Here is a 26,900-nt window from a genome sequence, read left to right as displayed (position 1 = left end):
TTTGGATTTAAAGTAGCAAAACTGCTTTGAATAAATGAGTTGTAAGAATTATTTACAAAATGAGTGGCTCTGCACGACCAGGCTCCTGCCCGTCCTGCCTCAAGTCTATTCTTGCCCTGGCTCATTACCTCTGAGCCCCATGTGCCAGGGAGCATTTTACTCTCCCATCTCTCTCCTTTGTTTAGCCCATTCATTATCCTCACTGGGGCTCAGTTTTACTGTTGCTTTCTTTGTAAAGCCTGCCATGACCACCCTTGCCTTCCAAGTTCCTGGCTGGGCTGCTGTATCGTGATCTCATGGCACTCCATAACTCAGTATGTTTGTCACACCTGTGGTTAAGAAACACATTGGTTATATTTAACATATGCCTCATTAGAATATACACCGCCTAAAGACAGGAACCTTTTTCTGTCCTGTTCATTACTGTAACTTCTAGGCCTTTAGCTCAGTGCCTGGTACTTAGCAGATAACCAATAAATGGTTAATGAATGAATTCTGGTAATAAGTTTTTATGTGTGGTTGAATATAGCTTAATGTTTTCACAGTGTTGACAGGTTAAATTACAGGGCTTATAAGAAAGGTATATTTTAAAACTTATAAGAAAGATATATAAGCAAATTAATAGTTTAACCTATATGGATTTCCATAATTTAAAGCAACTTCATAGAAGACATAATATTAAATGCTAAGAACAAACATGTTTCTTAGTGAAGGACCGGAAAATTAGAAACACAACAAACAATAAAAGCACACAGTGGAACAGTGAAACAAATCTCCATAATCTTCAAAGAACCTGATTTTATGGATAGGACCTTCTACTTTAGATATTGAAGAGTGTCTTTATACTTTTACTTTTTTAGACACATGTAAGTACTATCCAAAATTTTGCTAAATTCAAAATATGCCTAATATTTGAATAGTCAGTATTCACTTTTGTAATTCTCTCCGTCTCCAAAATAAAAGGATTTTAAGTGTCCATATACCCATTGAGTATAATTTTGCCCACTGTAGAAAGGTCCCAATACTTCATTACCAGATTTATATTGATTAGAAGGGATGGTATTCAAGCTGATAATTAGTTACCATCTCATTTACTGAACTGCTACTGAAGCAAATCATTAAAATATCGATCATATGAATCTAAGGTTGCCTCCTGGTTCCAAATGGATTTGAATGGCACGCTTTTTTCATTTTTATAATTAAGAACTAGAAATATTTTATTGTAAAGACTGACGAATATATTGAATATGCTTGTTTTGCAAAGTCTGATTTTCCAACTGTAAGTTACTGGCACTTGGGAAAAAAACAATCACTTAAATGAAAACTAAAAATATAAAGCCTATGTTTAAAACATGGCCTTTATTAATACTGCCCACTGAGCTCCATTTTTATTTTACATTGAAATACTTCTGCTTTGCAAAGAAAAGACAGAAAAGTGCATTTTACAAGAGTACTTTTTTCTTTTTAATTCTCTGCGAAAATGGAAGGAATCTGAATCACAAGTTCACAATGTGGTAAAATGAAATTAAGAAACAATGATTTCAGTAATGCTATGCCATCACTAGTGTTTGGCTCTGACTTTGTTCTTGTAAATCAGATCCTGATATACAGTCTAGAGCATCTAGGTTATTACTCTACAGCATATTAAACACAGAAAAGGAGGTTTAAAAAAAACCCCTTTCAATGTACAAACATGAATTTAAAAACTGATTTTAAAAAATCACCTTTTTACATAATGTATATGGCAAAAATGCTTTAAATACATGATTTTGGACTTATTTACAAAACGTATCAGTCTGTGGAACAATTCACAGACACAGCATACATAGTTGCTTTACTTAGTTGTTGCATCTCAACTTTGGGAGATAGAAATTTATTCGGCAGTATAGCAAACAAAAAACTATGACAAAGTATCTTAAGGGCAACCAAAAATTTGATCCTCAGAACAGTTTAAATACTAGGACTGCCAAAGTTTCTAAACGAGGACATACTTTAATGATCCAGATGCCCATTTATAGTTCTATAACTGTTTGAAGGACTGAGACAGACTCCCTTCAACACAGGCAAAGCTACTGGATGCAACCTCCTGTAAAAGGGACAGCTGAGAGCTATTGTCATCCAAAGAGTGAATTAACCTAGAATTTTCTTTTTTTCAATTTTATTAATATTTTAAAAAATACATAAAAATACAACATCCAATGTCTGAATAAATATATTTAACAAGTTGCAAGATAATACCTTATTTTACACAAAATTTTCAGCTTTAGAAATCTTGTTAAATAACTTCATTGTTGTTATATATTTCATTTTTGTCTTTTTGTAACAAAATAAAAACTCTGAAATTACATAGAAAAAAGACAAAATATTTTTGTCAAGGGATAAGATAGTCCACTGAAAACTTATTCACAATTCCACTGTAAACATTAATAAACATTAAAATATTTGCATAATTGTGTGCTCAAAAATCCTATAAAAAGTGGAAGACTTATTACAACTGTAGTTTTCAGTCAACTACACTTCCTTTCACAATTTATTTTGTCCCATTTACACCTTTAAGCCTGGGCACACTGCTGAACATATACTTTGGCAGTTCTAAATAGCAAGTGCTTCCACAAAAATAAAAAACAACAACAACAATAAAAAAAAAAAACCCACAACATAAACCCCCTACTCACCAAGTGTTCAAATACATCTTAGTGAAAGTGCAGCAGTCACTATTCAGCTGGATAATATTTTGATGTTTTTCATGTGCACTTGCTTGTCTATGATTTCTATAACAGTTGAAAGCTTTATTATACAAATTCAGATTTGCTAAGTGCCCTTTTTCTATCTTCACAAAAAAATGAAAAAAAATTAAAGAGGAAAAATTATAGACAAATATGGCAGGCTGCCTAACCTTCAATTATTAATCAGCTTACTTTTTGCAACAGAAAAAAAGAAAAGAGGGGGGAGTAGATACAGTCCAGCCTGGAAAGGTATACAGGATATACTTAGCAATGTCAAACCAGTTGAGTGCTTTCTGTGGTTGTATTTCAGGGTTTTAGGATTTATGTCCATGGCAGCAAACTGCTGGGAAGGCAGAGAAAAACGTTTATCACCTGCATTCTACAGCAAGTACATTTTGTGGGGGAGATGATGATGAGGGACTCATCCCAGTGTCTGACGAAGCAGATGACATGGAGGCTCCTGCATGAGACACTGTAGAATCAAAACAACTACATTAGACCCAAAAACTATCAAAGATACCTAGCCACTGGCAAATTAGAAATAAATTTCTTATTATTCATTTCAATTGCAATCCTCTTAAATGGTGCCTAAATTTAGGAATAACATTGTCAGCAAAAATTGTTTGGCTCAATTGACTGGAATCAGTCTCTCATCAGTTAAATAACTCAGTTCAAAAAAGGCATCTTAAAATGTAAAGATTTAAAGAGATGATAAACTCTTAAACCCTAACTTGAACGATCCCTGGAAGGAACTCACCTTACCCCAAAACCAAAACAAGGTAAACCTGGCTTAAATTCTCACTATAGCAAATTCCTCCCTTGTCTCTGGGTTCTAGGACTTTAAGAGAATTCACTCATCCCAGAAAATTTCCTATAACCAGCTATCCACTAGCTTCCTACCCTTTTCCTGCCCCAGTAGACCTAATGGACACAGCATCCCATAAGCAACAGCAGTTATCTAGGTCAGGTATCAGAATCATGATGGAATCAGAATCAGAATGGAAGTGATTAGAAGAAAGTGTTCACTGGGTAGCTTGCAATGGCTCAGCTGGAAGGAGAGGGTGCAACCCTTGAGGTTATGAGTTTGAGCCCTACATTGGGTATAGAGATTACTTAAGAAAATATAAAATCTTAAAAAAAAAGGAAAAAAGTCCTCATAAGACTTTTAACAACTCTCTAGGAAGACGTAACACAGATTAAGGGTCACTACTCTATGCATTTCATAACTTTGCCATTTTGGGTTTTTTTTTTTTTCTTTCTTTGCAAAGCTCGTCTATCTCCTGCCAACATTTGCCTATTTGTTCCTATTTAAATTTTTAATTTTTGTATCTCAGTGTATAGGTGTACTCCAGTGTGACATGTAACTCATTAACTACAAATTCTAACATGGCGGGTCTCACTTTAATAAATCACTTTATACTACAAAAAATTAAAACAAAAAAGGGAAGACTAATAAAACAATCTTTTTAGTTGTCTGAAACTCCTATCACCTATACGAAACTTAAAGCAGTTCAGGGTGCTCTGAAAAAATTTCAGTTTATTAATTTGACTGCATGTTTAAAAGCTCTGTAAAGACTTCTTGCTATTTCAGTTGTTAAAGCAAATGGAAAGCCTAATCTTCCATTTGCTCCATCTTATTCCTGGGAATTAACACTGCTGGACTTGGACTAGGATGATTCAAGATCATATATGATACAGGTCATTTTATCAAAAATTCATCCCCTAACCCTCTGCAACAGGCAGAAAACCCCCTTCAAAATAGGCAAGCCCATCACATACTTTACCTTTTTTTGTCTTTTTAAGAGCTAGCTCTTCTGGAGGCCTTCCCTCCTGTCCATCCTATTCCTGGAATAGTTGGCTCTCTAGGCCTGCTATGCAGTGGTCATCCTATCGCTTCCATTCATCAACTTGACATTTTCTTTATTGCTTTGCTAAGTGGGATTCCTTGTTTTGTGGATCCTATGTTGTCTGAACTTTCTAGTTTGGCTTCTAGTTTCCAGTGCTACCACTGAGAAATCTGACATGAGAAACTTGATGGTGTTCTGACACCTATTTTTTAGATACGCCTTTCTTTACATGGTAAATTTTTAGAATCCTGTTATCCATAGTGTTCTGAAATTTCACAATGTGCTTTGGTGTGACTTTTCTCTCTCATTCTTTAGAGATGTTACAGTGAGAGTCCTTTCAATCTTCTAATTCATATCCTTTATTTCTGGAAATTTTTCTTAAAATACTACTTGATGACAACTTTCTCCTGTGTTTATTCAGTGCTCTTTTTCTATAAATTCTGCGATTCAGAAGTTAGATCTCAACAGATCCTATGCTTCTCTTAGTTATTTTTTCCTGTTATCTTTTTGACCATCTACTGGGATTTCTTTAGCTTTGCTATCTCTTCTATTACATTTTTAAAATTCCTGCTATCATATTTTTAATTTTTGAGAGGTCCTTCCTGGTCTCTGAATTGCATTAATACTATCATATTTTTGTTTCAAGACTGTAGTATCTTTCCTGTATCTCTGTATAGTAATTTTAGTTTGGTGTTTTGTATGGTACATTGTTCTTTAGAAGTTCCTTTTTATTCTTTTTCTACTTTGGTTTCTAACTTTTTTGTAGAGCCTTCCCTGTCTGGTCTTGTGGCTCCCATATTTAAGAAGGGAGCAAAAAAAGCTAACTGGAAGCTGTGTGCAAATACGAGGAGCTTTTCAATGATGGGCAATGCATATGTAGTGATTGGCAAGGATCTTGCTTTTTGGTTCAGGAACCTTTAAATGTTGGTATCTGTGTTAGTTCGTTCCTCGGGTTGACCAGCTTCTCCAGAGGAATCCTTCAGTCTCCTCCCAAGAATGAGCATAAGCTTATTAGTTGCCAGCTTTCAGGAAGCCAAGAGGATAAGAGTTTCAGCTGGAAAAGGGATAGGGGTCTCATCATTCAGTATTGTAAATTTTTGCTCAGGCTCATTATTTCTGGTTTTGCCCTTAACCCTCACTTTCAACTATAGCTGGTGTCCCTGAGTCTATTAGCCTATTCATTCCCCTCTCCCTCCAATAAGTTAATTTTCTATTTTCTGCTAGAGTTGCAGAAGAAGGTAGTTTGTATCACAGGATGGGGCAAAAGGATCCAATTTCTCCTTCCATTTTCAACCAATCTCCATTTTTAGCCTCACCTATATCCTTGCTTTCAGAGATAAAGTGATGTGGTATGGACTGGCTCATTTCTTGTTTTGTCCCAATGCAAGGATAAATAAGCTTATTAGGTTTTTACATTCTGCTAAGTAGTCCATCTCCTCCTCAGCTTCCAAGAGAGAATCTATTGACTTTTTTTTTCTATTGACATTTCTTATCTACTGTGATCTGCTATCCCATTATCTTATTCTTGTGGGTACAGGGCTTTTCATTTTCTTTCCTGTTATTTTATGTGGGGCTTGGAGATGGGGTAGCTGTGAACATAGCAATGTTTAACTATAAGTCAATCCTACATAGTTTTAAGGTCTAAGTCAGACACTACTCTCTCTTCATGATTAATCCAAAGTAATCTCTCCTTCCACCAACTCCTATACTTGATAATATCACTCTTGGGGCCCTCATAACATACCCTCCTGCTAGAAGTTAATATCTTTGAGATCAAGGTCCATTCATCTATTTCTACCCCCTGGAAGAGGGCCTAGTGCATTATATGAATGCATTAATGTTGTTGAGCTCCTTAGGAAATAATTTATGATTGCAGACAGAAAATCACTTTGAGAATAAACCATATGCTCATTAATTTTGGTGAATCTCTAATAACAAATATAGTGCCTGTAAATAGGTAGCCAGTAAACATTTGTTGAGCAAAAAGTGAATTTCAGAGGGAGTAACTCTTCTTGAGAACCCACGACATTTAACAAAATCACACATTTTGTAAAACAGTTCATAGTCCTTTTCAAGAGTTTCCTCCTGATTCAGTTGTTGACCTCATTTCAACAATATCACAAAGAAGGTAACATTAGAAATCTAAGAACAGTTAATAAATATGTACTATATTCAAAGAATAACCTAAATCTTCTAAGAACAGAATATATTTGAAACACGGGAAAGAAAAATTAAACTCAAATTACCTTCTCTGTCTTTCTTTTTTAATCTTTTTCTCCTCCTGTCTATGGTTGCAACTTCAGACTTCAAAGACATGTAATATTTTCTGATTTCCTGTAATTTTTCTTGGAGAAAAGAGATTCGCTCTGTACTGTTCATATTCTCTAATTCATCTAAAAAGGAAAAGAAAGGTTAATTAGGTTTTTAAAATAATTACCTGAGAAAAGATGGCAGTTCTATCAAAACTCCAACTTCTAAATCATTAAAAGCTTTGATTTAAAACTTTCCTTATTAATTAATTAAAATCAATAAGAGATGACCTTAATTAAATTCATGAATAAGATTCCTATATATACCCCAATTTTTAATAATAAATATGTATTATAATGTATTAATTATTAATTAAATATTAATTAAATGATCAGAAAAACACAAGAAAACATCAATACACAACGACCCTGATCTATAGTTCTAGTTATTTATCCAAATAGTTTCTTTGAACTGATGATTTTTTTCATTCATTGGTTATTTCCGGCTGTTAGTACTAGAAAGGGTATTTCAGTTTCATTGATATATGTACATTACACATCTTATTTCATTACTAAAGATCTTTCTCTAGTTAATATTTATCAGGTTAGTATTATGATGAAAAGATATGGATTTGGACTTAAGATGATAAGTAATGATTATTGATAAGATAGTGTTTGGAAGCCAACATAAGTGAATTTGGTAATCACTATTTCTTATTTTGACATACCACTTTACAAAATACATTCAAGTTTTCTAAAGCTACTTACTGAGTTGAAAGCTCCATTTATATGTCCTAGGGGATGAATTTGGATGTTTTTCCCTGTGTTTATCTTTTTCCCCATCTTTGATGTGAGGGGAAATTCTTGCAGGAGATCGTGCAAGCTTCTGTGGCTTAGACACACCAAGATGCTTTACTGGTGTACATTTACTTGAATTGTCTAGGACAGGAAGATCTTCACTATCACTGCTTTGTCCTATAATAAGAAAACATTGATTCAGAGATTATAAATGACAAAAATCTCAAATATCAAAATGCAGCAGACCCAGCTATTATTACACTTTTTTGGTATCCTACAGAAATAAGTGTACAAATGAACAAATTTCTTAGCAATAAAGAAATGGAAATCTATATGCCCACCAATAGGAAAATGGTTAAAAATTACATATAGCTGATTCTTGAACAACATCAGGGTCAGGGGCACTGACCTCTATGCAATCAAAAATCTGCATTTACTTTTGACTCCCCAAAAACTTAATTACTAATAGCCTACTGTTGACCAGAAGCCTTACAGATAACAAAGTTGATTAAGCATATTGTGTATGTTCTACACATTATAGATTGTATTCTTATAATAAAGTAAGCTACAGAAAAGAAAATGTTAGAAAATCATAAGAGAAAAGACATTTGCAGTACTGTAAAAAAATATGTGTATAAGTGGATCCGCACAATTTAAACCCATGCTGTTCAAGGGTCAAATATATTATTCAATACTTTGCTAAAAAGAATGAGCTAAAGTTTGTAAATTTGTAAGAATTTTAAGTTTATAAGATTCTTATAAAGCTTATAAGAACAAAAGTGACTAAATAGTACTTCACCAAATTTGTACTTAGATATGTCTTGCTTTTCACTTCACAACAAATCAGAATTGTTTTACTTTTTTTTTTTCCAATCTCTTATACCCTATTTCCACCCTACTTGCTTACTCTCAATAGCCAATCTTGCCTTCTACTGAAAAAGCAAACTTGAGTGTTACACACAATTTCCTAGCCCCTCCTCTATCTGTATCTATCTGTCTTTATTAACATTTGCAAGCAGCTCAGAAAGGAGAATGTTTTTGAAGACTAATCTCTTCAGCTATACTCTTAAAACCATCCACTCACTGCTCCTCTGGAATATCCCAATATTGGTTATCTATCTTCTTTTATCTTCAACTTCTTTTCCCAGGTCTACCAACATGCTTATCTTTCCTACCCCGAGGGAGGGAGGGAAAAGGAGGAAAACTTCCCCTTTTATTTGGCACCTCTTTCCTTCTCTTTAGAGTGAAATTTCTTGAAAGAAATTCTTTGTTATCCTGATTTCCACACCTTCTAATCACATTCCTCTGCTCTTGTTAGAGTCCAAACATTTACAATTCACCAAATTCAGTGAATGTATCTTAATCCTATCGTATATTCTATAGCATGTGAAACTTCTTTCGTACTCAAACCCACTAGTGTTTAGTGATTTGATCAGTGCCCACATAGTCCACTGATCAGTGCCCACTGATCAGTCAGTACCCACATAAAGAGATCTCTCACAGAATTCTACTCTTGGTTTTTTCTTTTCATCTCATCTCTCCCATAGCAATCTCATCTTGCAATCCTTCACACAACCACCTTCTAAGAACAGACTCTTCTAAGCTCCAGGCCCCTATTCCCCTAATACTGTATACCTCTAGCTCCATATTCCCTAAATTACTCTTCCAACAATCTGCTGCTACTCCTGTATCCCATATCCGTTAACCAGTCCCTCATATGTAACTAATAATAACTGAATCCTAGTGATTTCACTTCCCATCTCTTTTAATTCATTTCTCCTTGCCAAATATTGTCCCCAAAGTAAAACTGACAATTTCTTTCTTCCTTTTTAATCTTTTTAACTTTTTAGGCAATCTTGAAATTTATAGAACAGTTGCCAAAAAATGTTTTTCTGACCCATCTGAAGGTTAAGCTGCCTAGCCATACTTGAGTACTTCAGTGTCGTTTTCTACAAACAAGAACGTTCTCTTTGTGTTAGTTATCTGCAAACTGGCCCCAAACTTAGATTAAAACTACAAATGTTTAGTATCTCACAGTATCTGAGTACTGGGGTCTGGCTCAGGGAATCTTGGGATATTGCAGTCAAGGTTTTAGCTGATGCTGTGGTCTCTGAACTTAACTGGAGCTGATGGCTATGTTTCCAAGATGGTTCACTCAAATGGTTCTGGCAGGAGGCCTCAGTTCATTACCAGGTAGAATACAGACTGCTGTGTCCTCAGGCCTTGGCTGCTAGCTTTCCCCAGACCAAGCAATTTAAGGGAGAGCAAGGAAGAACCTGCAGTGCCTTTTATGACCTATTCTCTGAAGTCATACTCTAGCACTTCATTCAGCCCACACTTAAGGGGAGGCAATTACACTTTGCCTCTTGAAGGGGAGAGTATCAAAAGATTTGTAGGTATGTTTTTAAAACTACCACACACTTAGAGAACTATAATACAACAATCACAATCAGAAAATGAGCACAAACATATTATCACCTAATCCTCTCTACTTGTCCCAATAATGTCTTTTGTAGCAAGAGGATTCAAATCAGAATCCTATACTGCATTTAACTGTCATGTCTCATAAGTCTCCTTTAATCTGAAATGGTTTCTTTCTTTGACTTTCATGATCTTTGCAATTTCTTAAATTACAGACCAGTTATTTTATAGAATATCCTTCAGTTTGAATTTGTTGATGGTTCCCCATGATTATATTTGATTTATGCATCTTCGACAGGAATGTCACGGATGTGCTGCTGTAATAGTATGTGATTTCCATTTGTCCCATTACTGGTGATGTTCACTTTGATCGTTTGACAAACGTATCTGCCAAACACTAGGATATTATTCAGTTGCCCTTGATAATTCCTACTACTTCTCTATCCTCATTTCCCATCACTCCTTCTCTATACTCTACATCTGTATTGTCCAGCCACTGGCCACATGTGACTACTCAGAACTTCATATATGGTTCAAAGGTTTTGCTTTGAAATGCCTTTTATCTTGTATATATTACATGCTCCCTCCATGGGATATGTATCTACTGTAACCTAGAATTTTCCATTCAGACTTGTATGAAGGCATGTTTTGGAGATAAAACTGTCAAAATTAATGATGTTTATTTCTACTATGTTCTACAATTTAATTTTATTCCTTATTGTACAGAAGTCTTTCTCATGTAATCTAATTCATACTGATTTTACTAAGTTCCTTGTTTGTTTCCATAAGAATTTTATTATTTGTCTGTTTTAAAAATACCATACTAAAAAAAAATAAATAAATATCATACTATTCAGAAATCAGCTTTTCTAGATTAAACCATTCCATTCAGAAATGTAAACTTAATCTGCTTTTACCACTAGAGCAAATATTACTTTCCTATTATTCAAGATTCTCAAATACATTCCTCAATATTAAATCACTTTACATAAGAAATACAAATGAAATAAGCATTAAAAACAGCTATCTCAGCTCTAAATAAAATTGGCAAGCCTCTTCAGATTAAAAATTAGTGGAAAAATTGCTATTTCCAGAACATAATAAATCAAACATTACAAAACAATTATTAAGTAAGTTCTACCCCCCAACATGGGGCTTGAACTCACAAGTCTTGAGATTAAGAGTCACATATCTACCAGGTAAGCCAGCCAGACATCCCTAAACCAAATTTATTTTTAAACTGACACAAATGATGAAGCCAACAAAATGCTGAAAATATTATGCTAAAGCCAGCATTGGAAAGCACCTACCTGTTCCGTTCTTTTCACTTTTGGCTACAGCACTCGTTCGCTTTGGGGTACGCTTTTGCTTTTTTGCCACTAACCCACTATTTCCCTCACTTGGCCTTTTCTGACCTAAAACAAGGGAAAAGAAACAACTTAAAAAATATGTATCTATTTTGGATATGATTAGTTTATTAAAGGGAGACATGGAAATTATTTACATGATGAAAGATTTCACAACTTCAGTAGAAGGGGCACCTTCACATGATGCCATTTCAATAACAATTTATTCAGTCTACATACTTTCTGAGAATGTCACCATCTCTAAATAAAAAATAATCCTTGTTATCTGGAACAACTTGGGTGCCTCCATATTCTGGGAAAAGAACTTTTATCTCCAACTTTCATGCTAAATACTACTGCTGCTTGCAATACTTCTCCTTGAGATTTTTCTGGAAGGATAAGGCCTCCTTTGGTTACAGTTTCAGCTGAACTCCTTTCAACTAAAACTGAGTCAGAGAGGAGAAGAAACTTCCTAAACTCTTGTTCTGCCACAACTCCAGCTACCTCAGTTCATACTCTGCTCTTGAGTCTCTGCCATGGCAAGAGCAGCTGTAATTATGCACCTGTCTACTCCACTTGTATTTCTATATATACATCTTTTTTTTTTAAGGGAGAGGGGGCGGTAGGAAGGAAAGAATGAATATGAGGAAGGGGAGAAGGGAGGGAACTTTTTAGCTCAGGATTTCCTAAAATTCTTAACTTACTAATTTGAGGGTTGAACATACGAGACTGATATTCTTCCAAGAAAGTCCTTACCCTTCTCTCTGTTCTCTCTTTCTTGAACAATCAGACTACAGGTACTGGAGGCAACACTAGCTTCAAACCCGTTTGCTGATTCCCTCTCACAGAGACCTTCTTGAGATTCTTCAGCAATGCTCTCAACTTCAATGGTTATGTCACTCTCACTTTTTATACTCCGAGACTCATCCTGGCTGAGGGTTAGTGGTGAAGCCACTGAAAAACTATGCTGTACTACGGGAGGGAGGGCTGGCGGCACAGAAACAAGAGAGTTAGACTCAGAGCTTTCCACCACCACATCTTCAATGCTGCTCTTCTCCTTCTCATCCAGATCATCCAAATCGACCTCATGGCAAACCAGAGTCTCAGGCCCAATCAGAGGCATTGCATCCTCCTCTTCTTTCAGTGGAGTATTTACAGTTTCTTCAGCTGGACTGTCAAATTTTTCACTAGTTAATTCTTGAATGCGTTGGCTTGACTCTGCAATTAATGATGGCATTCCTTCATTTTCTATTTCAAAATGTTGTTCAAAATTTAAATTTTTCATTCCCTCAGATGCAACACAGTCACTGGTCTTTTCTTGAGAGATGCTGTTTGTCATTTCCATTCCATTCTCAATTCTTATTTTTTTCTCTGGTGATGACTGTCCCAGTATTTTCCGTTTCAGCTTTTTTTCTTTCGCACATTGGTCAGTGTCATCTTCGGTAGTAGAAGAAAAGTTTTTACTGTCTAACGAAGAAAATTCTAGACTTTGAGCTTCTATATGAGGTTCACTTCCTGCTTCATCTTGGCTAAACGATGAAATCTTTATAAGTTCTAAAGAAAGATCTTTTGTTTTGCTTCGTCTTCCCTTTCCTTTGGGAGACTTTTCAGCTTCTTTCTTAACTTCTTCTACATGTTCCACTTTATTTCCAAAAATCTGTACTATTTGTTCATTCTCTCCAACTTCTAAATTCAGTGTTTCTAAAGGCTGCATTTGCGTCCTTTCATTTTCTTTTAAAATATGTGCAGCAATCTTTGGATTTTCTTCATCTAGTTTATCATCATTTAAATTCTCATTTTTTTCTAGTTCTTTAATATCAGGAGAAAGTTCTTCATTCATCAAATTCTTTTCTAAAAGGTCTTCTGTTTCACTATCAGATGAGCAAGAGTCTGCAAAAAAAAAAAATTACATTACACAAGTTTTGAATTACCAATGTAATTTTAGAATAAAAATTCTACCAAAGAGAACTCTTAATCATGTATCTCTGAATACCTCCCTGTAGAAATTTCTGATAAATCATACATTTGTGCCAAAAATGCGAGTGGGGGGGGTATGTCAAACTCCATGTAAAAATACATTGAAAATATTACTGTCTCAATTCTATAAAAGAGCTATTTTGCATTTTTCACTAGTATCATATTTAAGTGATAGTTATCCTTAGAAAAATCAAAGGACTGAGCCACATGAGTGGCTTAGTCAGTTGAGTGTCCCACACTTGATTTTAGATAGGATCATGATCTTGGTCTTGGGGTCATGAGATTAAGCCCCCCCCCACACACTGAGAACCACATTCAGCAGGGAGTCTGCTTGGGATTCTCTCTCTTCTTCTGCTCCTCCCACTACATGCACTCTAAAATAAATAAATCTAAAAGAAAAATCAAAGGACTAATACTGAGATATTAAGTTAATATATTAAGTGCTTTGGTCTAACAGGTACTGATTAATAAATGTGATGGCCATTTTGTGTCCCTAGAAAGGAATATGACATTCTATTTGAAATAATTCTGAAAAGATGTACAAAATGAGCATTTTGAAATCCCAAAACTTTAAATGTTCTTCTGATTAAAAGACATAAAATTATAGGCAAGCTACCTTCTTAGAAATCATTCTCTTTAAGTTAAAGAATTTTTCAAATACTAAAGTAGGGCTGTAAGATTGTATAGAAGTTATAAAATATGAAAATTCTGCCCATGTGGTGCTCACACTGTAAACAAGTTCAAAATGACAAATTTAAATGTATTTTTTTGGTGAAAAGGTGTAGTATGGTTTTGTGATTTTATCATATACAAAATTTGTTCCATATGAAAACATTAAAATCCATTTGTTTTCATATTAAAATAAAACTTTTATCTGGTACTTGAGCAAGACTAAGACTACTATGTATAGTTTTGTATATACTATGTATATACTTGTACATTTTGTATATACTATGTATATACTTGTACCTTGTGCATGCTATCTAAAGACCCCTTTCACTTGGACATCTTGCATTTGTGTATTAAGACAGCTTTCCAGCAGATGGCAGTAATGAGGAAGGAGCATGCCATTTTCTAACTCCCAAACAACATATGGACAAATGGCAATTCTGTAGTTCAGAATAACTTTTGTCTGAAGGGAGGGCTAATTTTATATAAGACAACAATTTAATATTTTAAATTACATGGAAAAACATACAAAGGTAAAAGAGTGGGAAAAAAGTTAAAAGCAAAATAGAATATGTTCACCTGTACTCATCACAAAACATGCCTATACCACATTAGTTTGTGCTTTTTGAACACTTTGGTCTCAGCTTTGTTGAAATATCCTATGTGAACAGCACTGAATTACAGGAGACACTGGTGTATGCTTTGAAGGACAGTGTAGCACATAGTAGGATGTATGACTTGTCAACCCATCTTTTAAACAGAGTATTTTTATAATACTGATAAGAAAAGTATTCCCAAATTAAAGTAAAACATCACTAAATTTTAAGTAAACATGATATACTAAAGTACTTTCTTCAAATCAAATTTTGTAGTTTAAATTATATGAAATTAAAAACCTGACTATGAATCTCTCACACAAGTTTTATTAATTATATTATTGATTTTTAAAAAACCAACGATCCTCAAAATTGAGCACCTTCCATTCCATTTGACAGAGGTGAGCTGTCTGGCATATTGCTGCGAGCACTTCTGGTACCTGATTTTCCTTCAGTGTTTGGAGGCTTAGACAAACCATATGGCATGTTTGATGAAAGTGTAGATTTTAAAGGAGGCCGTCCTCGTTTTGACTTCTGCCTCTCCTCATCCCTCTTTTCATCCTTTTCACTGTCTTCTTTATTCTGGGTAATAACAACAAAATGTATGAGATAGGCCAGTGCTTTAGAAAAAATGAACATTCTATTTCAACAAGGAGAACCGTAACTCAAAAAGATTATATATTTTATATGTCAACTCTTAATTTGTGCTTATAGAAACATTAAAAGCAAGTAGTTTTCTAACACAGTTTGTATTTATATGAATGAGAGTTTATAGCTTATAATACTGCAATTACATTGTGAAAGCCAGAGTCCATGCATTAGAGAGAACAACTACTCAGCACTCCCCCTTGTTCTGTACTACTCCCTGAGGACAAGAAAGATACCTACTATGAAACAGACAAAACACTAGGTGAAATCTCTATAGCAAAAGCTGAAAATCGAGGATGTGGATGAGAGTACAACTAGCCAGCAGGTATGTGTTTTAAAATCTAGTATTAGCTTTCCAGAGAGTTGACTTAAAAAATCCTAAATTCCGGCATCCCACAGGAGAGTGGTGACTTCCACCCTCTCTTGATCAGGAATGTATCCTCTTTTTTGTCACTATCAACCCTGCTTTACCCTTTTTCTGTATAGCCCCTGTTTGAGTTTAAAGTCTATACCCTTTTTCTGTATAGCCCCTGTTTGAGTTTAAAGTCCCTGGTTTTTAACTTTCCTAAAACAGTATGATAATGTGTTTACATTTTTTACTTTTTTAGCTTCTGGGTTATAAGAGAAAATCACAACTACTTTAAAAGAATCAGGATGATTATTACAATAAGAAAAAAGGATTTATAAAAAAGCAGTACAATATAAATAATACCTATACTTATCATAAAGGGTATGATTGCAAATACATACTTTTGCTTTTTTCTTCTGTTTTTTCTTTGGTCCACCTTTGTCCAAAGGCCAGATTATCCTGTCAGCCTTCACCCATTCATCATACCTTAAAGAAAAAAATTAAAACTTCACAATACCTTATTTGAAATGTATGCACCAAATAAAATAACAGTGAGAAAACTAAAGAGTTTGGTTCTAGTGTTGGCAGAAATGCGAAGAGCATAGGAGTTGGTTTGCTGGTAATATGTCCCAATTTGTACTAGATGCTTTATATACCTGCCATCAACAGAAGAAGGCAAAAGAATTTCTTAGGGTAAATGAGGTAAGAGGAAGAGCTAGGTAAGCAAACTCTATGCAGATTCAAGACTGAACTGCTTTTGTTTTCCACAGATCTGAGCTTAATGAAATATACTTATGTTACACTGTCACTCTATTGACCAAATAATGCAAAAGATAAGTCAGGTGAATTTGTATTTGTAATACGATCAGTTCCAGGTTTACTTTTTCTTAAAGATTTTACTTAGAGACAGAGCAAGAGAGAGAGCGCACACGTGCATAAGCAGAGGTAGGGGCAGAGGGAGAAGCAGACTCGCTGCTAAGCAGGAAGCTGGAAGTGGGACTCAATCGCAGGACTCTTGATTATGACCTGAGCCAAAGGCAGACACCCAACAGACCAAGCCACCCAGGCACCCTCCAGGTTTATAAAGTCCTTTTCAACTCTGTTTTCCTCCCAGAACTCTATAGCCTCCACTATTTCTAATAAAATTTTATTCTGAAATATGTCACCTCTAAAACTCTGAAATTCTTAAGAAATATTTCCTTTATCTAAGTTTATTCTGTTTAGCTCAAATTGAAAACTCATTTCCCCTACAACTTCTTCAAAATATTAACATCACTTTTATTTATTTTTTTTAAAGATTTTATTTATTTATTCATGATAGAGAGAGAGAGAGTGAGGCAAGATACAGGCAGAGGGAGAAGCAGACGCCATGCAAGGAGCCCAATCTAGGACTCGATCCCGGGACTCCAGGACCACGCCCTGGGCCAAAGGCAGGAGCCAATCCGCTGAGCCACCCAGGGATCCCCTAACATCACTTTTAAATTTCAACATAATCAAGTTACTAATCAGGAGTAAATAAGAAATTAAACTTTCTAGAACTAAAGATCAGTTCTTACACTATGTAAATATATGAGTATTTATAGAGCTCAATCAAAATCCAAAATCTGAACATTTAAGCAAAAAACACTACAGGCAGTCTTTACTTTGAACTGCACCATGTTAATGAAAAACATCCTGACTGTAACCCAGTTACCATGGTGCCATGCAAAGTAAGGACATAGTTCTAATACCCACATTTTGGTTGACACAGGACCATGACCATACTACGGTTTGAAAACTATCTCTTCCTGTACTGACCCAATATTTTCATTTTACAAGGCTTTTAAGTGTCTGTACATTATTACCTTATTTAGAAATATTCATTCATTTGGACACTTACTGAGTGTGGGCCTGCTAGTGTGCTACACACTGTATGAGGAAATATGTAGAGAAGAAGAAGGCCCTTGTTTTCACTGAGCAACTTGCAGTGTGGTAGAAAGACAGACATACACTAAAATCAAGTACAGTCTGGTAAATGCAATAAGAGGGTTATTTATATATCTGGTCCATGCTAAAAAAGAAGTAACTGCCCAATTCCAAAATTCCACAAGACCTATCAGACAACCAAGAAGCACAGGTGTAATCTAGCATACACATGGTCCAGGCCACACTGGCCTGCTCACCACAGTATGCCATGTAGGTACTCTAGCATTAATATTGCCAACCAAGGGTGGTCCCAGTATTTCTCAACTCATACCAGGACTTCCCTCACAGTTGCAAATGCTATCCAGTTTTAGAAATCCAACTGGATTCTCTAGAAACTACAGTGACTATGTTTCAATAATCAGATCAGAATTATACTAGTTTTAAAGAGTATGGAAGGAAAATGAAAAGTCACAAAACATGTAACTAGTTGGGAAGATAACCAATTAGGAAGAACATGACCATATAAGAAAATGACTGTTGAGAAAAGTCATAGTAAAACATTAAAAAGATAAGCAAGAAGGATGAAAGAAGAGGCATTCTATAAAGCAGAACAGAAGAACAGACTCACAAAGAGGGTAAGAAAGAGTGGATGGGGAGGAACTGAACAGAAACAGAGGAAAAATGAAGGGTACCATGTGCTGCAACTATAAAGACAGTGACTCAGGATTGACAAAATAGTCCCACCCACCCCCACCCAATTCAACCATACACGCATAGATCTTAGAGATGGATTTAAGAGTTTGCATAGAATCATTGAATCATGTCATGTTGCCTGAAACATATATATCATTGTATCTCAACTATAAACATTCAATGGTAAACATTTTTTTAAATCACAATTGTTTCGGGGCACCTAGGTGGCTCAGTAGGTTAAATGTCTGACGCTTGATTTCAGCTTAGGTCACCATCTCACGACTCAGGGTCATGAGATCAAGAACCCCCCTCCCCAATCAAGACTCTGTGCTCAGCAGGGAGTCAGCCTGAGATTCTCTCTCCCTCTGACCTCCCCTTGCTCATGCTCTCTCTCTCTCTTTCCCTCTCTCTCTCTCTAAAATAAGTAAATAAACTCCTTTTTAACATTTTTTTAAGTTTGTTTCCGGGCAGCCTGGGTGGCTCAGTGGTTTAGCACTGCCTTCAGCCCAGGGCCTGATCCTGGAGATCCAAGATCGAGTCCCACGTCAGGCTCCCTGCATGGAGCCTGCTTCTCCCTCTGCCTGTGTCTCTGCCTCTCTCTTTCTCTCTCTCTCTGTGTCTCTCATGAATAAATAAATAAAATCTTAAAAAAAAAAAGTTTGTTTCTAGTGTTGGCATAAGTATGAAGGGCACAGGGTCTGGTTTGAGAAATGTTAGTTTTATATGCTATTCACTAACCTATACTCTTAATATGATGCAAAATGAAAGAAACCCAGCTCTCCTTCACTAAAGAAAACACTCAACATTTATTGAGCACTTACGACATGCCAGGCACTATTCTCAGCATTCTATATGTTAATATGGATGTTAAGCACTATTTCTAACAATATCTCTATAAAGTAGGTATTTTATCTTCCCCAATTTAGAGGTGAGGGAATTGACACATAACAGAGCACACTTCCAGTATGTAGGGAAACCTTGAAGCACTCTGGCTCCAAGAAAATACAGGGCAAGCAAGATATTATGCACACAAGACTTTCCAAAAGAGAAAGAAAAGTAGTCCCTGACATTCAGGAACTGGCCTAGTACTATTAGCTACAGAGCCTGATCCAGCACTCATAGCTAGGTTCTGTTGTTCTGTTGAACATCAATAATTTCACAGAACATCAACATCAGACAAGTCTGCTCCATGACCATGATGGATCAAGACAAAACCAAGACCACTTCATAATAGTGTCTAAACATTTACAGGAAAATAAGGAACACTGTCCAAGCCACAAAAATGACCAACATCCTTTTTATCTTGAATGACTGCTGCTTCTTAACCAATTACAACACTAACCTAGGTCTAGTCTCTGCTCCTTCTAGATAAGATTTATTAAGATAACCAATCACAGAATTATCACCACTTCATGACCATATCTAATCCAGAACAAAGCCCACTTCTTAAACCCTTCCCCAAATCACCTACCAAGCCCAAATCTGAGTTTTTTCTAACATTTTTAAATTAACCAATTTAGAATTATTATAATGCTTGATACAAGCTTACTTCGAATAAATGTAATAAACCACCTGCACTATTGAGAGCTGCAGGCCTGCCTCTCTGCCCATGTCCTACACGATTGTTTCCACAAAATCCTGAGCTATTGCTGTCCTCAGAGGCAGTGCCCTGGACTCATATTATTCAGCTAACGACTTCTTATTGAGAGGCTCTATGGTATCCCATACTATGTTTTCTCATTCGCTGCAAATGAATAATAAATCCAACCTATTCAACTATAGATAGGATCTTGGTAGGGCAGAAGTACTGACATAGCTGGTAAAGCAGTGGGGATGTTGAAAGTTGGAGAATCCAGATAAAAGGTGTGCTTTTGGGGGTGTCAGTTGGTTAAACATCTGCCTTTGACTCAGTTCATTATCTCAGGCTCCTGGGATTGAGCCTCACATCAGGCTCTCTGCTCAGCAGAGGAGCCTGCTTCTCCCTCTGACCCTGTTCGTGTGCTCTCTTTCTCTCTGTCTCTCACTCAATCTGTTTCTCAAATAAATGAAATCTTAAGAAATAAAAAATAAAAAGCGTGCTTTGTAAATATCTATATACCATTTGCTTTAGTCCACAACATTAAACTAATCTGTTTGAACCATACAAAGAAATTTCAATAGTAAGAAAATACATTTTTTGCTTACCTGACATTCCATCCATAGTAATGTACCAAATATAAAACTTCTCCATCATCAATTTCAGTGCTTTTAATACTAGCTTCATAGATTTTCTGCGTTTTCCCTCGGCCATATTTTACTTTCACTTTGGTTCCTGTTAGGCAGGGTTCCATGTCTTCCTCATCTTCCTCCCCTTCAGAGTCACATTTGCTTTCAGTTTCTTCCCTGCGGCAAGTTACAACATTGATAATGCTACTAATAATTTAATGGAGAACAAACTAACATATGCTAAAAGAAACCAACATGTAGGATAGTCAAAACCTAAGTATTACCTTAATAGCATGTCAGTGGAGGAGGAGAAGAAGGAGGAGAAGGAGAAGATTTTTATGGACTACCTACTAAGGAATTTATTTGTTATGTAAAGGTGCACTGTACCACAAGTAAATCTAGATTTCTTCAAGGCCAATCAATAATCACATTTAATGATGATGCATAGTCAGATTAATCATTTTTGATAAAAGATCCATATGGGATCCCTGGGTGGCGCAGCGGTTTAGCGCCTGCCTTTGGCCCAGGGCGCGATCCTGGAGACCCGGGATCGAATCCCACGTCGGGCTCCCGGTATATGGAGCCTGCTTCTCCCTCTGCCTATGTCTCTGCCTCTCTCTCTCACTGTGTGCCTATCATAAATAAAAAAAAAAAAAAAAAAAAAAGATCCATATGCTTTGAAAAAGTCTTTAGGATTCATACTCAAGTGCCACCTTATTATGTGAAAATTATCTAAAGATAGTTTGTACTCTGCAACTAAATTGTCTTAAATCTACTCTGCTCAATTTGGCATGGTTCTTCAAAACTAAATTTTAGTGTGCAGAATAACGGACAAGACTATGTACCTTAGTAACTATCTTTTAAACTAGTTTGTATATTAAAGGTCACTCTACCCTAACAAAGAAACAATAGATATTTGAATATTAGGCCACTTGTTGAAACTGTGGGATAGCACCAGGAGAACAAAGCTCTGTGTAGCTTGTATTGATTTCTATGTGTTTTTACTCCTCTCTCATAGCTTTTGTTTCAAATAATCAGGTATAAAAGAGATTGACATAGGGAGGTCCAACAATATTTCACATATTTTTACAAACAAAACATTCTATGTTAACCCTGCAAGGATTCAGAAGAGATTTGCACCACAGATCATCCTAGTGTCCTAGAGTTTTAAATGCTTCAGAAGAGACATTGTGCTCTGATAAACATAGGCATTAATTTGGGGACCACTAGGGAACCAACAAGAAGAAGCTTTTTCAACTCCATTTGCCCTGGGAATGTTTTTTCTTAAAGGACTCCTTCCAAATTATATCCTGATAAGGCAATTTCAAAATACTAAGAAACTACTTCAAACAGAAATCACAACAGATAAAAAAAATCTGTTTCCATGATTCCTGTTACAGAATGAGAATACAGACTATGTTTTTGTATACATTCATTCTTTAATAAAAGGGAATATTGTTCTTCATATTCAAGTCTGTGAAACTTTCTCTGAAATAAGTATCTGTTCTATTAACATATCAACTATAAAGGTTTTTAAAGCCATATATTTTATATTCATATGTTACTTGTTTTATTATATACATATAACACATTTTGATGTTTATTTTTAACAAAACTTAAAACTATAATTAAGCCCTACTTTTTTTTTTAGTGGTTCACCTTTGCTTAAAATTTATTGTCCAAATGTTTGAAATACTTCACTCGCATCATTATATGCAATTCTAATTATCTCCTCCCAGTTTACCTAATACTAATCCTATTTCACTACAGAACTTTATTTATTTACAAATCTAATTCACATGTAATTGTGAACAGCTCTCGTACCTATTTGTACTGATACATAAAATTACCTCTTCCACTCACCAGTCATCCTTCATTTTCTAAATATTTTCTCAGTGGTTAATTTTCAGATGGGTATCAGCCACTAACTGGATGCAGCAGGCTATTTCCCCAATTTTGCTTAACAACTCAGATTTCTAGAAAATTTATTATATAATGTAATAACTGAAAAGTAACTATGGAGAAGAGTTTATGTTACAAGAAAATGTGTTATGCTGTTGTTGCTGAATTAAAATTCATTTTTTAGTAGCATATAAAAATTAGTAAATCCATTTGACAACACATAAATGGCCAACTAAACACAGTCGGACATTACTTTGATCTAGCTGGACTGCCTCATCTTTGGTTATTTTTAAGTCAGTTCAGTCCATACATGTATAATACATGGAAAAAAAAATACCAACACTCAACAGCAAACAGGATGGACATTAAAAAAACTGAAATTTATTGGTGTGATGTGGGGCAAGAATGTATTTTCCAAGCTAGAATCAGGGGTGCATGCCACTTATTCCAATACAATAACTTGAAAAAGAAAAATGTCTTAGATCAAGCTAACACACAGAAACATTGGCTAGTACTGTGCACCCATGTGTTTGTTAGCTTTCCCACATTGTACCTTTTTTAAAATGGAATTTTTGCTGTCGCTGTTTCCTCTTGTCCACTTCCTCCATTTTTCTCCAGCTCCCTTCCCTGCTGTCAACTGCAGGACCTTTCTTTTGACTGGGTGGCGCAGCCTTCTTTGAGGCCACTGTTTAGGGCACAAGTGCTATTAAAATGGTGCGACCAGTATATTCTCCAATTCCGAAAGGCGATACACATCATCTTCACAATGTGTCTCACCTTCATTAGACAAGAGGAATGGAAGTCCCAATAAGAAAACATTCCCTCAAACCTGAATCTCTAAGCAGGAACAGAGCGCTGCTGTACCCCAGACAGGTGCTTCTGGAGAACAAATATAAGATAAAGTACCTCTCTTGGCTTTTCTCTTCCTCTTCATCTGAGTCTTTATCAGAATCCTCCTGCTTTTTAATTTTCTTCTCCTTCGGCTTTGGTGTGGTTTTTCTTCCCAGTAGTAGCTCATTTTCTTTTTTCTCTGCGGTTTCATAGTCATCAACTACATCCTTATTTTCAATATCATTGTCTTTTAATTTGTCTTCCGTTTTCTCTTCTTCAATTTCCTTTTTAATAGAATTTGCATCTCGAGCTAGTCTCCTTCGTCCCTAGTAGAAGGGGTAAAAGCTTTAAAATGGCTATCACTACAAACAAAAGGGGAGAAAGGCAGAAAATGCTTCTTAAACCTTCACAAATCTTCGCAATGACTAGCTGTTTCTCTGTCTTGAGACGTGACAATGACAGCCCATCAACCACTGCGTGCTTTTCCTTTCAACCCATGTAAATTAATTATATCCATGTCTACTATGATCCTTGGCTACATGCTACAGAAAAAATAAAAATTTCCTCCTTTGTTGACTACATTATTTTATCTCACTTTTAATATTTCTTGACTACAATAAATTTTTTAATTGAAAGATAGTTGACATACTATGTTATATTAACTTCAGGTATACAACGCAGTTATTTGAGAATTATACACATTCTGCAGTGCTCACCATAATAAGTGTAGATACCACCTGTCACCAGTTATCACAATATTATTGACTATATTCCCTATGTTATACTTTTCATCCTTGTGATTAATTTTATAACTGTTAGTCTGTGCTTAATCTCTTTTCCTTATTTTGTCTATCCCCACACCCCTTTCCCTCTGGCAACCACCACTTTGTCCTTTCTATTCACAAGTATGTTTCTGTTTGCTTTTATTTTCCACATATAGTGAAATCATACAGTATTTATCTTTGTTAGACTTATTTCACTTGGCATTATTTTATCACACTTTTAATATTTCTTGACTACAGTGAAAGTTCTAAAATAATTAACTAAGTATCAATGATGCAAGTTAATAATAATTTAAAAATAAATCAGCCCCCTAAATTATGGGCTCTTTAAAAGTTCTATGATGTCTAATCTACCATTTTTAAGATAAAATTTACATTATCACTGTATTTCTGTGTGACTACATTTTAAAAGGACTGAATAGGGGTGCATGGGTGGCTCAGTCGGTTGGGTGTCTAACTTTTGATTTCAGGTCGGGTCATGATCTCAGGGTTGTGAGACTGAGCCCCACATCCAGCTCTACACTGGGTGTAGAGCCTACTTGAGATTATCTCTCCCTTTCCTTCTGCCTACCTCCCAACCCCAGCATTCTTGCTCTCTCTAAAAAAAAAATAAAAATAAATCTTAAAAATAAAAGGACTAAAATGCATCCATGGCCAACAGGTGAGCTGATTTCTTTGAATAAGTATTTGGAGCTCACTGGGCTGGCAGTAATTTGTTCTTTCCCAGAAGCTTTCATTTAGCCTCTTGTATGCTCAACTGACTGTGAAACTGTTGAGCCATTTTATTCTCTCCTAAATTCTCCTTCAGGTCCACCGCTACACACTGGCAGTTTCCCTCTACTTGGAATAAAGTGAGGATAGAAAAGGGGCCAACAAATAAAATCTTTAAAAAGGGGGGGAGGGGGGAATTCCTGGGTAGCTCAGAGGTTTAGTGCATGCCTTTGGCCCAGAGTATGATCCTGGAGTCCCAGGATTGAGTCCCGCATCAGGCTCCCTACATGGAGCCTGCTTCTCCCTCTGCCTGTCTCTGTCTCTCTCTCTCTCTCTCTCTCTCTCTCTGTGTTTCTCATGAGTAAATAAATAAAATCTTTAAAAATAAAAAAGGGGGGACCAACAACTTACAGAGTACTAAAATAACAACTAGTATTTCAGCAGTATAACAAATGTTTTCCCTAGTTCCTATGTGCTATTTAAACTTGAAAGTTAGGGACCCCCGGGTGGCTCAGGGCTTAAGCATGTCTGCCTTCCACTCAGGTGAGATCCCAGAGTCCCAGGACCAAGTCCCACATCAGGCTCCCTGCATGGAAGCTGCTTCTCCCTCTGCCTGTGTCTCTGCCTCTCTCTCTTTTTCTCTCTCTCCGTCCCTCACGAGTAAATAAAATCTTTAAAAAATAAAAAAATAAACTTCAAAGTTAGAAAAAAAGTGTATTTTTCTTTTCACAAAGAACTAAAATGTAAATTCCATGAGGGCAGAGATGGTCTTATATACTTCCATATCCTATGCACAGAGCAACTGTTCTTTAAATATGTGTAGGTAAATGAATGAAAACAACTGCTATCTATCAGACTTTAGACCTATATACCTTTTTCTTAAGTTACTTATTTAAGTAATCTCAAAACGTGGGGCTTGAACTCACAACCCTGAGATCAAGAGTCACATACTCTTCTGACTGAGCCAGCCAGGTGCCCTAGAAATCCCATTCTTAGAAGTCTTCCCTCTATATTCAGACCAATGAGGAGGAATTTTTACAAGTATATTTATTGCAGCACTTTTTGTAATCATAAAAAATTGGAGAAAATTTTAAGGAAGGTCAATTTATGGTATATGTATATTATGTAGTACTCTGAAGATAATTTACATAAGATGAGGAACATCTTTAATGACAGGAAAGTATGTCCAAAATACATATAATGGGAGACAATCAGTCTTAGGAAGGAATTCAGTTTTAAAAAGGAAGGAAATTGTGACACATACACAGGAATGAACCTGAGAGACATTATACTGAGTGAAATAAGCCAGCCAAAAAAGGACAAAGCTGTAAGATTCCATATATATGAGGTACCTAGAGTAGTCAAATTCATAGAGACCAAGTAGAATGGTTTTGCCACAATCTGGGGTAGAGGTGAATGGGGAGTTACTGTTTAATGGCTAGTTTCAGTTTTGCAAGATGAAAAAGGTACTGGCAAGGGACAGTGGTGATGAGTGCAAAACACTAGGAATATAGTTAATGCCACAGAACTGATGCTTAAAAATGGTTAAGAGGATACATAGTATGTGTATTTACCACAATTTTTTAAAATTAAAAATAAAAATTAAAAAGAAATTAAGCAAACCAATTTGAATGTTTCATGAAATTCACTGGAAGATTCCATTTACTGGATGATGGTCAAAATGGACAGTTTTAAAAAAATGGTTTCTGAGCAACTAAAAGAGGTAATTTCATTTCTTCTTTGACTAAACATGATTTCACTAAAAAATAAGATGTAACAGGGGCACTTGGGTGGCTCAGTTGGCAAAGTGTCTGCCTTCAGCTCAGGTCATGGTCCTGGAGTCCCAGGATTGAGCTCTGCATCAGGCTCCCTGCTCAGCAGGGCATCTCCTTCTGCCCATCCCCTCTGTTCCTTCTCTCTCTCTCTCACTCTCTCTTTCAAATAAATACATAAAAACTTAAAAAAAAAAAAAAAAAGATGTAACAGTAAATGAATGCCATTGATAGTGTGATAAAAAATTTTTTCTCCTAAAATTTGATAAATCCTACCATGTAGACATCATTCAACAATGATCAAAAACAATGGATGACAATCTCTACAAAGGAATTATATACTAAGGGAGAAGAAGAGCAAGGTTAGAAGACAAAATCAGCATGCACAGGACTAGAAAATAAGACAAAGCATAAAAAACTGGCACAAGAAATGTATGTACAGTGTCCTGTGGGGTAATAGAGAAAGAAAAGAT

The 26,900-nt window shown here is 35.7% G+C and overlaps 1 protein-coding gene and 1 pseudogene across 5 annotated transcripts in view; both read right to left on the bottom strand.

The window, feature by feature from the left end:
• Window positions 1–1,340: 1,340 nt before the first annotated feature.
• Window positions 1,341–26,900, bottom strand: part of ARID4A (AT-rich interaction domain 4A) — a 67,086-nt gene continuing 41,526 nt past the window's right edge. For 4 of the 5 annotated variants that reach the window (XM_026000609.2, XM_026000610.2, XM_072761652.1 and 1 more), the window contains 9 exons: window positions 23,238–23,488; window positions 20,409–20,606; window positions 16,028–16,112; window positions 15,010–15,211; window positions 12,144–13,277; window positions 11,352–11,456; window positions 7,591–7,797; window positions 6,820–6,966; window positions 1,341–3,198 (listed from right to left, as the gene is read on the bottom strand). In XM_026000609.2, the coding sequence (XP_025856394.1) occupies window positions 3,095–3,198; window positions 6,820–6,966; window positions 7,591–7,797; window positions 11,352–11,456; window positions 12,144–13,277; window positions 15,010–15,211; window positions 16,028–16,112; window positions 20,409–20,606; window positions 23,238–23,488 (2,433 nt within the window). In that variant the 3' untranslated portion in view covers window positions 1,341–3,094. The remainder of the gene's footprint in view (window positions 3,199–6,819; window positions 6,967–7,590; window positions 7,798–11,351; window positions 11,457–12,143; window positions 13,278–15,009; window positions 15,212–16,027; window positions 16,113–20,408; window positions 20,607–23,237; window positions 23,489–26,900) is intronic. The other variant, XM_026000611.2, reaches the window with a different exon arrangement.
• Window positions 11,524–12,110, bottom strand: LOC112921344 (10 kDa heat shock protein, mitochondrial pseudogene; annotated as a pseudogene).

This window comes from Vulpes vulpes, chromosome 6 (genome assembly GCF_048418805.1).
Source record: "Vulpes vulpes isolate BD-2025 chromosome 6, VulVul3, whole genome shotgun sequence".
Lineage (NCBI taxonomy): Eukaryota > Metazoa > Chordata > Mammalia > Carnivora > Canidae > Vulpes > Vulpes vulpes.
This window is presented reverse-complemented; position numbering and strand designations above follow the sequence as displayed.